Genomic DNA, 15,491 nt, shown 5'->3' on the forward strand with positions numbered 1-15,491 from the left:
CGCCCGCACGCGGAGAGGACTCACAGAGCTCAGCAGGCAGCCAGTCTGATCTCCGTGCGCCGCAGAGGAGAATCACAGGTGGCGCAGAATCCACAGGAGCAGCTCCGGAGGCAATAGGGTAAATATACAGCATCCAGGGGTCCCGGGGCAGGATATATATAAAGGATTGTATCGGAGCTCACACTCCCCGCACCCGCTCAAGTTGCCGGCCAAGCCACACCCCTTATTTTATTAATTTTACTAGTTAGTGCAGGTTTTTGTCCAGTGTGTTCCTTCTTTTAGAAGTTCACACACACATTGAGAGCGCAGTAGAGGCTGACAGAAGCGCATCCTGTCAGCTCTCTGTGTGCAGAGGAACACTGTCTGCTCCCTCTGCACAGCGCTTAACCTCTGCACAAGAGAGGTTTCCTGGGCTCTGGGGGTATCCAAAACTGGCTCCCTGCGTAGGGGGGGATCGTGGGGGACGGACCCCCGCGATGGCGGCCGCCATCTGTGAAGAGTTTATAGGCTGAATTCCCTATGGGGAGGTGAAGCCTATAACAGGAAGTCCAGCGCTGCTGGATGCTTCCAAGTGATCCCATGAAGGAGAGGCACTGGAGGTGAGGAGAAACACTAGTGGGAGCGGCTAAAGGGGGATAATTAGCCTTTTTGGCTTCCTTCCCCGCTGAAGCAGAGACTTGGTCTCTTCCTGCTCTTTGTGCTGGCGCCCTTTCTCTCCAGGCTGTGGAGCTGAAGCAAGGCTTTCATTAAAGTGCAGAGAGAAATTTCTCCTTGGACAGCGCTTTCCCCGCTGATCACAGAGGATCATTGGCAGCAAAAGCAGACAGATAAGTACACTGAGTATATTATTCTGTGCAATTGCCTGACATTGTGCACTGTGGTTATATCATGACTGAAGGGTGTAGTGCTCCTGCTGTGGGGGAGAGAGCGCCTGCCTTGTTAATCAACAAGTTTTGTGGTGTAGAATTAACATGTGAACAGATGGATCAGGCGAATTTGTGCCCCTCGTGTGAGTCTGTGCCCATTGGAGAGCAAGCCTAAAGGTCTGAGCAGTCTGAACCTGCGTGGGCATCTGCATTGGGGAGGTCTATGAATGCCTTGGTGAAGGCTTTGAATAGGCAGAGATGACCTAGTTAAATCTCCTGGCCCTCCTTCATCCTCCCAAACTTTGGTGGGCTCAGTCACCCCATCTCAGGGGGACCCAGTAATGTTGCGGGTCATGCAGGACACTGCACAGAGCGTTCAAAAAATGAATGCATTTATAGTGTTCCTGCTAGGCTGTTTTACCCTCCAGCAGCACCCCGCTAAAAAAGCCTGCTGCTTGTCTTGCTGGTGTGCCCGGGGAAGCTCCAGGTATCCCAATCTCGGCGGGTCCAGGTCCGCCCCCCTTGCACGACGGTGGTGGTCCGGGCCCGCCCCCATTTAGTGATGCTGCAGCCTGGGCACGACCCCTTTAGTGACGTGGGGGGGATCTAACAGAGGACAAACGGGAAGAATAAAGTTTCCAGCCAGTAAGGGGAAGGCACCCAGATCCTGTTTCGGGGCCTTCGCTAAGAAACATGTGTCTAAATGAGAGGATAAGTCCTCTGCATGATGGGGCGGAGACTCCCCGTTTTGGGCTCAGAGTGGGGTCTCGCCTCCTGCAGTTTTGGGACAGGTGGAGAGATTCCACCACGGACCCCTGTGTTTATTCTATAATTTCCCAGGGTTACAAGCTAAATCTTAGGAGGTCTCCTCCAAGAAGATTTCTCCCTTCTCCTTTACTGCGGGAAGCTCGCATGCGGACAGCTCTCTTGGGGGCGGCAATGTCCCTTATAGAGAAAGGGGTAGTGGTCCCGGTACCTTAGGAGGAAAGGAAGAAAGGTTTTTATTCGATTCTTTTCCTGGTCCCCAAACCAGACAGGCTATTCAGACCCATTTTAAATCTTTAAACCTGCATCTCTGGGTGGACCATTTTCGCATGGATTCTCTTTGATCAGTGCTGTTAAACATAGAGTCGGGAGAATTACTAGCATTGGTGGATATCCAGGATGCTTATCTACATGTGCCTACCTGCAGGGAACATCAGTCTTTACTACGGTTCGCGATAGGGGATACTCATTTACAGTTCCAGGCTCTGCCGTTTGGTTTGGCTACAGCGCCTGGGGTCTTCACAAAAGTGATGGCTGTCATGGCAGCGGCCCTCAGGTTGAGAGGGATAGTAATTATCCCTTACCTGGACGACCTCCTGTTCAAGGCAGAGTCAGCAGAGAAGCTACAGGAACATTTGGCTATTGAGACAAAGTTCTTTCAAGACTAGGGGTGGTTGATGAACCTCCCAAAGTCTCATTTGACACCCACACAGAGACTTCAGTTTCTGGGGGTGATTTTGGACACACTTACATCGAGTGTTTCTACCAGAATCCAAGGCAGTGGACATTTGTCACTTGGTACTGTTGATCCTGCAATTTCCAAACCCAACAATTTGGCAGGGTGTGAATCTGCTCGGCAAGAAGGTTTTACTCGAGGATTTTTCAGTGGAACATTCTCTCATGTTGGTCAGGGAATTCAAATACCATGAAGCAGGAACGGTTGTTGCTGTCTCTGGAGACAAGGGAGTCCCTGATCTGGTGGATGGATCTGGAGACTCTGCAGCTGGGGCGTTCCCTCTGCTCGTGGGATTGTCTGATTGTCTCAACAGACACTAGTCTCAGGGGCTGGGAGGTGGTGGTCCTACACCGGAGGTTGCAGGGGCTGTGGTCCAAGGAAGAATCCAGACTGCCGATCAACATATTGGAGCTCTGGGCGGTTTGGAACACCCTTCTACAGGCAGAGGATCTCCTGAAGGGATCACCAGTATGTGTACAGTCAGACAATGCAATGACTGTAGCTTATTTGAATCATCAGGGCGGGACTCGCAGCAGGATGGCAACGCAGGCAGTCTTGAGGATTTTCAGGTAGGCAGAGGTAAACATTCCTGCTCTGTCGACTGTGTTTATTCCGGGGATCCGGATTATAGAAACTGATTTCCTCAGCAGGGCAGAGCTGCTGGAGGGACAGTGGGCGCTTCATCAGGAAGTTTTCCAGGAAATAGTGTCTCACTGGGGGCTCCCAGAGGAAGAATTGATGGCATCCAGGAGAAACTGTCAGGTTCTCAGGTTCTGTTCTCGGACCAGGTATCCAAATGTTTTGGCAGTGGATGCCATGACCGTTCCATGGCATTTCAACCTGGCCTATGTGTTTCCTCCGTTCCCCATGATTCCGCGTAGGGTGGCCAATCCCGGGATCGGGATCGGCGGGATCCCGGGATTTGGCCCCAAAATGTCCGGGATTTCAATCCCGGGATTGGAGTATCCAATCCCGGGATTTCGGGATTAGACTGCGCACGCGCAGTCTAATGCCGAGCAGCTTCTGAGCACCCGCTCAGAAGCTGCCCGGCTGTTCCCAACCCCGGCGTGCGGCCTGTGCAGCGTGACCTCTGACTGTCACGCTGCGCAGGACACAGCAGCCTATCACAGGTGACTGCTTCCGGCCGCACTGACCTCCCCGCAGCGTCCGCAGCGCTATGTGCCCCACTGCAGCCCGCCTATGTAAGGTAATCTGCGGGGCTGCAGCAGGCACCCCCCGCAGCGCTGCTCTGTCCGACCGCCCGCCCGCCCGCCCATGTCGATACCCTCCCGCCCATGTCGATACCCGCCCGCCCTCCCGCCCATGTTGATACCCGCCCGCCCTCCCGCCCATGTCGATACCCGCCCGCGTCGATACCCGCCCGCCCATGTCGATAACCGCCCACCCCCCATGTCCATGCCCGCCCGACCATGTCCACCCCCCCCCCCCGCCATGTTGATTATACGGGTGGACAGGGCATGTTTTTCTTTTAGGGATGCCAATCCCGGGATCCCGAGAATCCCGGGATTGAGCATTTTTCAATCCCGAAATCCGGGATTGAAAAAATGCCCCGGGATTGGCATCCCTAATTCCGCGGGTATGGAAGAGAGTGAGGTCCCTGAGGGTACAAACCATTCTGATTGCACCTGACTGGCCCAGGAGCTCGTGGTATTCAGACATACTGCGGTTGTCGACGGACTCTTGGCGTCTTTCTCTTCAGCCAGACCAACTAAAACAAGGACCATTTCTACACCTGGACCTAGCTCGGCTCAATTTGACATCCTGGCTTATGAAACCTCCCTATAAAGGAAGAAGGGGTTTTCAGAAGCTGTTATCCAGACTATGCTCAGGGCTCGCAAGCCTGTGTCAGCTGCAAATTACCATCGGGTCTGGAAGATCTATATCAGGTGGTGTGAGCGTCAGAGGGTACACACCTCTAGGTTCAGGGTATCAAGACTGTTGGAATTTCTCCAGGATGGATTCTCTGCAGGGCTCAGTCTGCAGTCCTTAAAGGTGCAACTCTTGGTATTATCCATTTTCGTTCAGAAGAGGTTAGCCCTGTTACCTAAAGTTCAGACCTTTTACGTCATGAGACTTAAACCCCCGTATAGGCAGCCGGTGGCGCCTTGGGATTTGTCTGTGGTTTTGTCCGTGCTACAGATTCCTCCTTTTGAACCTTTAAGGTCAGCTGACCTTAAATTTGTTTCTTCACGGATAAATGCCCAGACCACTAGGTCAGTTGATTCCTCTTGGGCTGTGCGTCATGGGGCTACAGCAGAACAGTTGTGTAGGGCTGCAACCTGGTCCTCTGTTCATACCTTTACAAAATTCTATCGGTTCCATCAGTTTGTATCGGGGGACGCTTCTTTTGGACAAGCAGTGATAAGAACTGTAATTCTGAGTGTACCCTCCCAAAGGACTGGCTCATGAACGTCCCAAGGTTAGCTGTGTCACCAGGATGGACGAAAGAGAAAAGGGTATTTTCGTAAAAACTTACGGTACTTGTTTCCTAGCAAGGCGCCCACTAAGCTATTTGCTTAGTGGGCTATTCTGCGTAGTGAAATTGCATCACACATTGCACCGCATGGCTTTTTGTGCCTTGCGATGTGTGCGATGCGATCTCAGTAGTTAATTTACTTTTTTCATTTATTCACTGCACCCTGAGTGAAATCGCATTGCACATCGCGTGAGATTAGATGAGATGTGAGATGCGATCTCATTGGTTCATATGGTAAAACACCTAAAACAGCACCACTCTCCACGTCACCCCGAAGCGTGGCGAGCGGCGGCGGAACGCGTCCTCCGACCTTTTCATACCCCCACTATCCACGTCGGCGTGGAGTTGATCTTATCTAGTGTGGCGAACGCAGCGTGCCACCGAGCCCGAAGCGTAGCGAGCCCCGCGAGGGTACGTGGATTACTTTACATGTATTCCGCGTCCCCTCGCGGGGCTCGCCACTCAGGGTGCAGTGAATAAATTAACTAAATTAACTACTGAGTGTACGTAGGAAATCTGGGCGCCCTGCTAGGAAACAAGTACCAAACTTCCCGTTCAAACCCCTTTTCTCTAAGTCCATCCTGGTGACACAGCGATCCCTCCCTTACGCTCAGTATTGTCATGTTATTGGTTCTGTTGATTGTGCATATAGAAAATGGCTGAGTAATGTATCCTAGTGTGCTTTTGAAGTTGAACTGAAGTATCCTGGTTAGTGGACTCAGAGAAAGTGGTTCGAACGACAAGTTCTTACAAAAATCCCCTTATTGAATAATACATTACACTGTAAAATCTGTTGTATTATTCTTATGATTTGATACACTTTTATAGAGACTATTGTTACTTTTTATTTTGTAACAATTTACATACACAGTGTGTTCCGTTCTTATGGGTGGTCAGGTACCATGCAAGGTCTCTTCCTATTTTGGAGATCGCTTAGGGTTATATCAGATGTTTGAATGACACTTATATATAGGTATTATATCCTTTAGTGCTAATTTTATAATACACTTAGTGTAAATAAGTGGGATTACAAACTAATTGTGTGCAGATTACCAACTCCTCCTCCCCTAATTCCCTCTCGACATAGCTATTTAAATATTGTAATGTAGAGTTTCTAAGACATGATCCTTCCCAACCCTAAAACTCGGCAAGAACTCATTCCCTCCATTTATATGTATACATTTACATTACATCCCTTACCTGGTCCAAATCTGGTAGCTACATGGGTCAGATTCCCGCTACTTTCTCAGGGACCCTTTTTCCACCGAGCCACGACCCTGTTTGACTCCGCACAAACCTTAGTTATTGAGGCAGTTGAAAAGGATCTAAAGTTGATATTTTGTTCATTACATATATTACACACAGAAGAAGTTGCATGTACAATTCAATTAAAAGTTATTCCTTGCATGACCAAATAACCTGGTGTTTAACCAACACTTTTTAACTATATAACTACTACAACCTACTTTCTACGGAATGCATGGCAAATATGCTCCACTCCCGTGTTCTTTTTCCAGTGAAAATGACTGATTATTAATAAAAAACTGCTTACAGATGCTGATTTGGGGCCTGATTATGCTATTGCTACAGGAGACGTCTTGTGTGAATAGACGCCTCCTGCTGGCTTCTGAGATCCACAGTTATGTATGAAGATGTGACCATTGCTCATCTATTTATAGTAATTCTGAGTCATACTAATGTGTTATGTGGGTTGTTGGTTACAGAGCACATGCCTTTACATGTTTTTGAATAAACCATATTATTATCTTTTTACTTCATTCAATAGCTGCCATGGTATGGACAGTGGGAATGGCGGATTTTGAAAACATCGATCGAAGAGTATCTCAGAATGCAGGTAAGTGGATAAATGGATGGTATGCCTTTAAGATAAAATTACTTGTGATTGTGTTCTGGTAGTAAGAAGTTGACCTACACTGTGTGGTATAATGTGAGTAGGGGTGGGACTAGGTCACTTAAGCTGGGTACACAGATGAACAATCATATGACCCAGAGATGTGGCAGTGGGATGTAATGATATCGCATCACTGTACACACAATCTGCTGTACAGCAAGGCAGTATATTATTGCATGTTTAATGGATGTGCAACTCATCTGATGGGACGTCGGGAGGGAATGCCCAATTCATCAAAACAATACTGCTGCTATAAAATGATTTGTAGCAATACAACATGGATTACAACATCAACCAAAATATTATATAGTGTGTACCCAGCTTTAGAGTTCTGAAAATGTTGTATGGAAAAAACCTGTACAGAGTTAACTAAATCTATGTCTAGCATGTACATTAAATTTGGTACAATTAAGCAAATATGCCAATGCGTTAACAGCCATTGTAAATTGTTTACACACCGTTGCCAAACAGTTGTGTGCGTAGTTGTGATTGCACAGGTTCGGTAATGTCTAAAGTGTTTATTTACAGAACACTAATTTCTCTTACATTTTAGGAGAGTGTGAACCAGGGACTATAAATCACGTATCACAAGAAGACATAGATGCTACAGAGGTCCAGATTCAATCCCCAAATAACAGAACGTCAACCACTGATAATGAAGATGAGGAAAGTAAGTTTGCTTTGTGCTTTTCAACAATGTTATTAGTACTGGTGTAAAGAAGTCATTTTTGCAGTAGTCTAGCTATGCCTGTTTGAAAGCACAGGCATATGGTACACACAGGGGGTGCTGATTTAGTTTGGTCAGGTACGAATTCGGCCCCTTTCTGGTGGTTGTGGTCTGCGTATGCGCAAACCCGAGGAGTGAACGGCTTTGGTGAGTTTCACCACCGCGGAGCTGCTCACATGAAGAGGGGTTTGGAAGGAGGTAAATGCCCAGAGTTTTATGGGCGTCAACATAAAAATGCTGGGCTGCCTGCTCGAGCACCCGCCCCCTTTTCAGCGATCTGTGGCAGAAAGAAAAGTTAGTTTACATACACTGACATATTACTGAAGGGGAAAGTAATCATTCGATGGTGTGAATACATCCTATTGCATGCTATCGAGGGGAGTCGCGCTGCGGGGGTGTGGGGGTGTGTGGCCGTGGGTGACATGTACCTGTGTGCTAGGCTGAATCAGGCCCTGGATGTGATCAGTGGTGACTCCGTCTTTGTTTCTGTTAATACATATACACTGCAGATAAGGCTGATGTAACATGTGTAGAGAGAGTTACATTTGGGCGACTTATTTTGTTTCTGTGCAGAGTAAATACTGGCTGCATTATTTTTACACTGCAATTTAGATTTCAGTTTGAACACACCCCACCCAAATGTAGCTCTCTCTGCACAAGTTACACCTGCCCCACCTGCAGTGCACCTTTGGTTTTGTCCATTAAAGAAGGAGTTTGCTTTTGCATACCAACCTGAATCACCCCCACAGTCTATGATAACAGGAAGTAAGTAAGCAGTGTAGTGAGGCAGTGGGAAGGGGTGCCGGACGGCTCCCCGACAGTAGGGATTCCGACAGTCATTCCTCCGACGTCGGAATCCCGACTTCTCCCTCGTGGGGGTCCACGACCCCCATAGAGGGAGAATAAAATAGGTGGCAAGTGCAGCTTGCCACCGTGCCCGCATCGTGGCGAGTGCAGCGAGCCCGCAAGGGGCTTCATTGCGCTCACCACGCTGTGCAGTCGGGATTCCGACGTCTGACTAATGACTGTCGGAATCCCGACTGTTGGGGAAATATACCACACCCCAGACAAGATTCAGTAGAAGACTGTATAGAACAATGTTCGTAACAGACCGTAACCTGAGCATAGACTCATGGTGACTGGGCTATACAATGAAATGTCAAGAAAAATAGAATATATGTACACATGTAGTTGGGGTCTCTGGTAATAGGATAGCTATTAAGTTATCAAAGGCATTAACGGACGTTAGAAATAACCTATTTATATCAGGAACTAATAAAAGTGTCAGGATTCTATGTGATATCTTGTCTTGAACTTCAGAAACTGCTTTCTGTACTTTTTAGTGTGCTCTTATTTAGTTTGAATCACACGAGGCTAATGTTCTGTAAATGAAGATGCAACAGTTGCCACTTGTCCACATAAAGATGTCGGTAAAAAATCTAGAGTGAAAGAAAAAAGAAACTTATTTATTATTAACCATAACAGAAGTTGGGTTACACACTTAAAAAGTGGGGTTAGGCACTAAGGGGGGATGGCTAGGGTTAGTTTGCAGTGTGTGTGTGTGTGTGTGGTGGGGGGTTAAGCACTAACGTGTACTAACCTTCTTGTACCTTTTGGTTTATGTATTAAAACATTAGCGGGGTGGTGTCTGCTTTTGACTCGGCTATGAGTTACATTATTCTCCTACCTGTATTGTCCTGTCATTAAAACCCAAATTGGAAGCTGGCTTAGGCAATCTTTCGGAGAAGCTGTGGAAGCTAATGCTTATTGGAACGTAATAGGCCACTGGTTGCTTTCATTAACAACATATGCATTCTCCTTTGGGAGTGTCGGGAGGGGAAGTACTTCTTGAACCAAGTATGGGACTGTAGGGCTGGTTCTTATTTGGGAATAAAGCAAGAAAGAACATAAACAAACTGTACCTGGAAAAAAAACACATTGCAATGCAAAGGGGGCAAATACATTTTATTGCATGAAGGGTAAATACTGGCTGCTTTTGCATGTAAATAGTAGGTGTAACAGGCCCACGTTGTGCAACTGCAAAGGAACACAGGCTCCCTGCTGCAGAGGGCTGCCACATTCAGCAAAGGAGATTTACACAGATCATGGAGTGACACAGAAATGTCCTGACAGATACTGCCTTCCGTGTGTAGGTCTGCGCTATCGAACCATGCAATGAGAGACACACCAGGAATCATCTAACAACGGAAATGTGCCATCAACACTGACCCCAGTCCTTCTTGTCTGTGCCTGCATTTTGATGACGGCAGACGGGATTGGGACCTCAAATCGCTTTACCAGTTACATACTGGCTAATTAGCCTGGTAATTAAACAGGGCAGAGTACTGATAACTGCAATTATGAGTGTAGACTGGAATATGAGAACACATAATGCTTTATAGTTTCTAGAATTCTAGCAATGTCTGTCATGATCTGATTTTTCATTTGATGATTAATCAATTCAATATAGGTATGACATAGTGAACTATGAGCTTGTCAGTAGATTTCTAAAATCTGCCTAGTACTCTTTATTGGAATTTCTATGACCATCAAAATGAAGGGAGAAATGTGAGATTGTCACTTTAGGGACATAAGGAAGTACCTAGTCTCTGAGACTATAAGAGTAGTGTACCATTTTAGTCTCCTCTACCATTGTTTGTCCATGAGAAGCTACTACTGCAATTTGTAATTTCACCACAAAACCATTTCATTGTTTTTTTATTATTATTAATGAATGATTACAACAGATGTTTACTTTTATTATTAATTTGTTCTAGTAATACACCCCTTATCTTTTAAAAGGATTTATCTATCATAAAAGTTGTTTTAAATTGGATTCTATAAGATCATTATCATCTAGTATAGGCCAATGATTTATTTTTGAGTATCCTTTGGAATGTAGCACACAAATAATGGCTAGATACATTTTTACAGTGTCATTTTAGATAGGTATTTAGACATGCCCCTCCCAAACCTGAATATCCCTCTCTCTCCGGGGCGGAACTACTGACGGTGCTGCCATCCGCACTGCATGACTCCGTTTCTCTTTTATCTTTAAGTGCAGCATGGGTGCGTGGGGCCTGCAGGTGGTAACGGGGGCTGATGGGATGCCGCAGGGATGTGTACGGGCATGGATGCAGCCCTGATATCTGCATCCACGCGGGGGACAGTGGTCCTGTCAGCATAGCAACAGGCAATCAATCGCGAGGCTGCCTTTTGCTGAATGGGGACCAAGAAGACCCTGCTCTCAGAGTCATACAGGAAGTGATTTCTGTCTGATCTGAGCAATGAGGAGCAGGGAGCAGCATGTGCCAAGCAAATGTATAAGTTATAGGGGGGGCGCATAAATTTTAATTACAGAGTTAAACAGGGGTGCTGTTGAATATTAAGAATGCTACAGGGAGTGGGCTGTTAAATAATAATTATACTACAGTGAGGGAGCTGTTAAATAGTAATTATACTCCAGGGAGGGAGCTTTTAATAGTAATAAAACTACAGGGAGGGGATCAGGGCCTGATCAACCAATAGGCCGATCAGCCTAGAGTGCTTGGTCCTGGGCGGGAGCAGCGCATGGCCACTAACCACCAGCCCACGCCCGTGGCCATGGCCCTGTCTGGTGTGTGCTCAGCTCCTAGGCTACTGAGGGGCTCACACTAGTGCCGACGGACTTTTGAAATATGGAGCCTGCCAACTAGCCTGTCAGAGCTCGCAGACCGGCAGCCGCAGTTATCATTGAGCAGCATGTCCATTTCTCGGACATAGTAGATTTAGACTGTGCAGCACAGTCTGTTTTTACTTTCAATCCCAATGCCATGGGGCCACGCTTCGGGATTGGATGTGGACGCACGCAGGGTGATATGCACAAATTTGCTATCGATGTCGACTATATATATATATATATTCAACATCGATAGTGCAGATTGCACTCTGTATAAACAACAAAAGTGTGTGATGTTATTGAAGGATAAGAAAGTTTTGTTATGGGGAAGGGGGAGTAGTTCGTAATTTTTTTATTGTGTGTGTATATATATATATATATATATATATATATATATATATATATAATTTTGTTAATTTTTTTATTTTATACTTGAAACAAAAGATACTGCAGGTTTGTGTGTGTGTGTTGGGGGGGGGGGGGGGTTGACAAAGCATATAAGCATATTGTAACATCAGTAGTCCTGTGGCGGCAAAGCCGGATGCAGGGCTGTCATCTTTTGGGTCACAGTGACTACATGTGATGTCACTTAATAGTGATATTTGCTATTCTGCTATCCATGCTGAATCCAATGTGCACTGATATCACTTCTCCTGAATAGCGGAAGATCATACATGTACCTCCTAGTGCTTTTATAACACCTTCTATGTTGGGCCTTTTGTTCAGTGCAAGATTTCAGTTTTTGTTGTTGTTGTGTTACCTTGCAAATGTTTTTAGTTTTTGTTCCCTTTTCTTTGTGAGAATTCTTCAAATACACTTCATTAAAAAAAAGGAGTGATTGTGATAAAAACAATGGAGAGCACTTGTCCCTACACCTGTAAACTGATGGCCTCAGTAATGGAAGTCTGGCGTTATATGTGACCAATGTAAAACTAGTACTTAAAGAATGAAACCTCTCCAGTGTATTTTGTAGTACACGTACTATTAGACCTAAAACAATGTATTTTGCATTTTTATATCTGATTAGGAGGCGTAAAGCTTGGTCTTGGAGACTTCATATTCTACAGTGTCCTTGTGGGGAAAGCTGCAGCAACAGCTAGTGGAGACTGGAATACCACACTCGCCTGTTTTGTTGCCATATTAATAGTAAGTAAACCAGTAATCTTGTGTACTTGAGAAAAAGCTTGTATTGACTTGCACAACTGTTATTATAAATCATACTCCTGCCATCTTCATGTCTTGCAATTAATGGGTGTAGAGGAGATCACTGTCAGGGCTGGTGGTGACGTCAGTAGGTTGGGTATAAATGCAGCATCTCATTGGGCAGGGACTGCAGCCTGTCCAATATAATGCTTCAACTGAATAGCCAAAACAAGTCCAGTCCACATGTGCTGACTTCTCTAACTTATTATCTCCATGTTGTGGGGATAGCACCCTCCCAAAAAATTGACATCAGCCGGGCTGCCATGAAGCCAGAAAGTCACCAATATCCAGAGGTACTTCCAAAGTTATGTAGATAAAGAATGGGGGCACTCACCAGCCTTGATTGCAGAAGCAACTTTTTATTGGTACATACCACTTATATCAACCAGTGCATGACAGTGGGCATAAGGTCAACGTTTCAGTCCAGTGATGGACCTTTCTTAAGACCCCTTTCCTACCTTCTCCAGTGTGCAACTACCCCATGCCCCATGTGGAGGAGGAGAGGTAAGAGTAGGGACAGTTAGGGATAACCATACCCTCCCACTGCCTGCCTATGCCCGAAGCCGGAGACTCCGTCCAAACCATCTAAACACAGCAACTAGCAAACCCCAAACAAAAAATCTCAAAGTGCTCCAAAAAGAGTTGTAAACATTTCTTGCCATTGCAATTTTTATCTTTTAAAATTGGTATATCCATCTATATTTTTTTTTTTATTTTGGTTCTGGCATGCACATTTGATTTGTTTTATTTTATTTTGGTCATTTATTTTATAATATATATATATATATATATATATATATATATATATATATATATATAATGTGTTGGCAGAGCGGCACTCCTAATTGCGTCCCAGGTGAAGGGTGATGAGCTGGTGCCCGCCGGAGAGTAGCCCGTGGGAGACCGGCTGAATATCCGTGTGATGACGGCGGCGGCACTCAGTATGAATGAAGAGACAGGAGACCTGATAACTTCCTACGTTTCGAGACCTTCTGGTCCCTTTATCAAGGTGCACCTTGATAAAGGGACCGTAAGGTCTCGAAACGTAGGAAGTTATCAGGTCTCCTGTCTCTTCATTCATACTGAGTGCCGCCGTCATCACACGTGTGTGTGTGTGTGTATATATATATATATATTTTTTTTATCTAAACAAAAAAACCTTCACTTCCTAGCGCTTGTTTAGAACAAAAAAAGTATTGGAGACATCAGGTGCCTTGGGGAAATTATTCTGTAGAAGGTAGGCTGTGAGAGGGTTTAGAGGGGTAACTGGAGGGTCAAGTGAGGCAGTGGGGAGGGGGGAGAGTTGCTCTGCTTTTGAGGACGCACTGCAGGAGAAATAATGGGCAAAAAAGAAGTATGTTTTAAGACATGGATACATATACTGGGGATTGGATGGGAATGGTGATATACATCCTGGTAGTGGGGGTGACATATAAACATATGCACTGGGGTTCGGATGAGGGGGCATGGTAATGCACACACCGGTGCCTGGTGGAGACACATACACACTACGGCAGTAATTGTCAACCTTTATAAATTCGTGGCACAAAAAAAAAAAATTAATTGCCAAGGCACACCATCATTTTTTTTTTATCAACCAATAACTCCCCCCTCCAAATGGTGACACATACTGAGTCGTGGGGGATGACACATTCTGATACACATGCTTGGGGCATGATGACACATTAGGGCCCGTGGGGGAAATGGTGGCGTTGGACAGGGTAGATAATACAGATTAGTTAAGGAAGATGGCTGTACAGTGATTTAGTAAAGGAAGCTGAGGCAGAACAGCATTGCAGAGACTCTAACGCTCGCTGGAGAAGGCCGCGTAGGTGGACTCCAACCGCACAGCAGACAGAGACTTGGAGCAGAATATGCCCTGGCCCAGTTGGTCTTAAATCCCACGCACTAGAGCTATGTCATTTCAGCTACATCTAATTGTCTCCTTCTAAAGTAACATTTTGATCTTTCAAAGTTGGAGGGGGGATGGGTTCAGAGACCACTTCCCGAGTGCACCACTGCTCTTGTAAAGCCAATGTAACCTCTTGCAACAGAACTAACCTCTATAGTCATTCAGATTTTGTTTGTACTAATTATTTTTTTCTTTCTAGGGTTTATGTCTGACTCTGTTGCTGCTGGCAGTTTTCAAGAAGGCACTGCCTGCTCTCCCAATCTCTATCACTTTTGGCTTGGTGTTCTACTTCTCTACCGATAACATTGTGCGGCCTTTCATGGACACCTTGGCCTCTTATCAAATGTACATATAATAGTGTTTACCCTGACCATGTCATAAATCTGTGATGAGTGTGTCTTTTTAACCCTTAGTGTCACATATATAGCTGTGATACTGTGCACAATATACAGTCAAAGGAACAAAACCAAAGTTTTAATTTGGTGTACTTTAGTAGAAGGACCCAGTCATCCTGTGTTACAGATCAAGATGCATTACAAGGAGGCCTCAAAATGCGGAACTGTCCTTTTGTGCTATGTAGTAAAAAATATTCATCACTTTAACCATGGGACCTAAATCAACAAAATGTGATTTATGTCTAGTTTACAAAAACATAGTTTATTTACTAAGCTAATGTAATCCATGGGTACAAATAAGACGGCACTTGACTGACTGCACTGGACTTGCATTACTGGGTGCTCTGCCATACAACATAGTATTCGATTTTTTGCACCATGTTATTAAACAAAAGTATATATTAAAGCGGGTTTTCTGTCAAATTTGACATATGGAGTACAATTGTTTTGTGGATGATGTTAATCTTTAGCGACAATGCATTGAGGATACATTGGGGGAAATTAAAAACAGATTGATGTTGAGCAAATGTGCAGCCTCCAGCGATCAGGTAGATGCCAACCCACTATAGTGAAATCCCTTGCGAATTAATGTGCACTTGCGAATTGTTACAGGCTCACCATTGAATGATTTTTCCACTGGCCACCACTAATCACAAGCACTGTGTAGCTCTGGACTTACTTGGTGGCTGCGATGAATATAGGCATATCTGGCCAGAACCTGACATCGCACACCCTCCCCTAAAATGCTTGGGCACTCTCAGCGTTTTTTTCTGTCACGCCTATGGTTTCTCTTTCGTCCAGTCCGGTGACACAGCTTCAC

At 45.5% G+C, this 15,491-nt stretch overlaps 1 protein-coding gene across 3 annotated transcripts in view; it reads left to right on the plus strand.

Annotated features, from left to right (window-relative positions):
• Window positions 1–15,099, plus strand: part of PSEN2 (presenilin 2) — a 54,884-nt gene extending 39,785 nt beyond the window's left edge. For all 3 annotated transcript variants that reach the window (XM_083176261.1, XM_083176260.1, XM_083176262.1), the window contains exons 8-11: window positions 6,651–6,719; window positions 7,330–7,446; window positions 12,189–12,307; window positions 14,476–15,099. In XM_083176261.1, coding sequence (XP_083032387.1) covers window positions 6,651–6,719; window positions 7,330–7,446; window positions 12,189–12,307; window positions 14,476–14,631 — 461 coding nt within the window. In that variant the 3' untranslated portion in view covers window positions 14,632–15,099. The remainder of the gene's footprint in view (window positions 1–6,650; window positions 6,720–7,329; window positions 7,447–12,188; window positions 12,308–14,475) is intronic.
• The last annotated feature ends 392 nt before the right edge of the window (window positions 15,100–15,491 follow it).

The sequence above is a fragment of the Crinia signifera genome, chromosome 3 (genome assembly GCF_055691185.1).
Source record: "Crinia signifera chromosome 3, ASM5569118v1, whole genome shotgun sequence".
NCBI classification, from domain to species: Eukaryota; Metazoa; Chordata; class Amphibia; order Anura; family Myobatrachidae; genus Crinia; species Crinia signifera.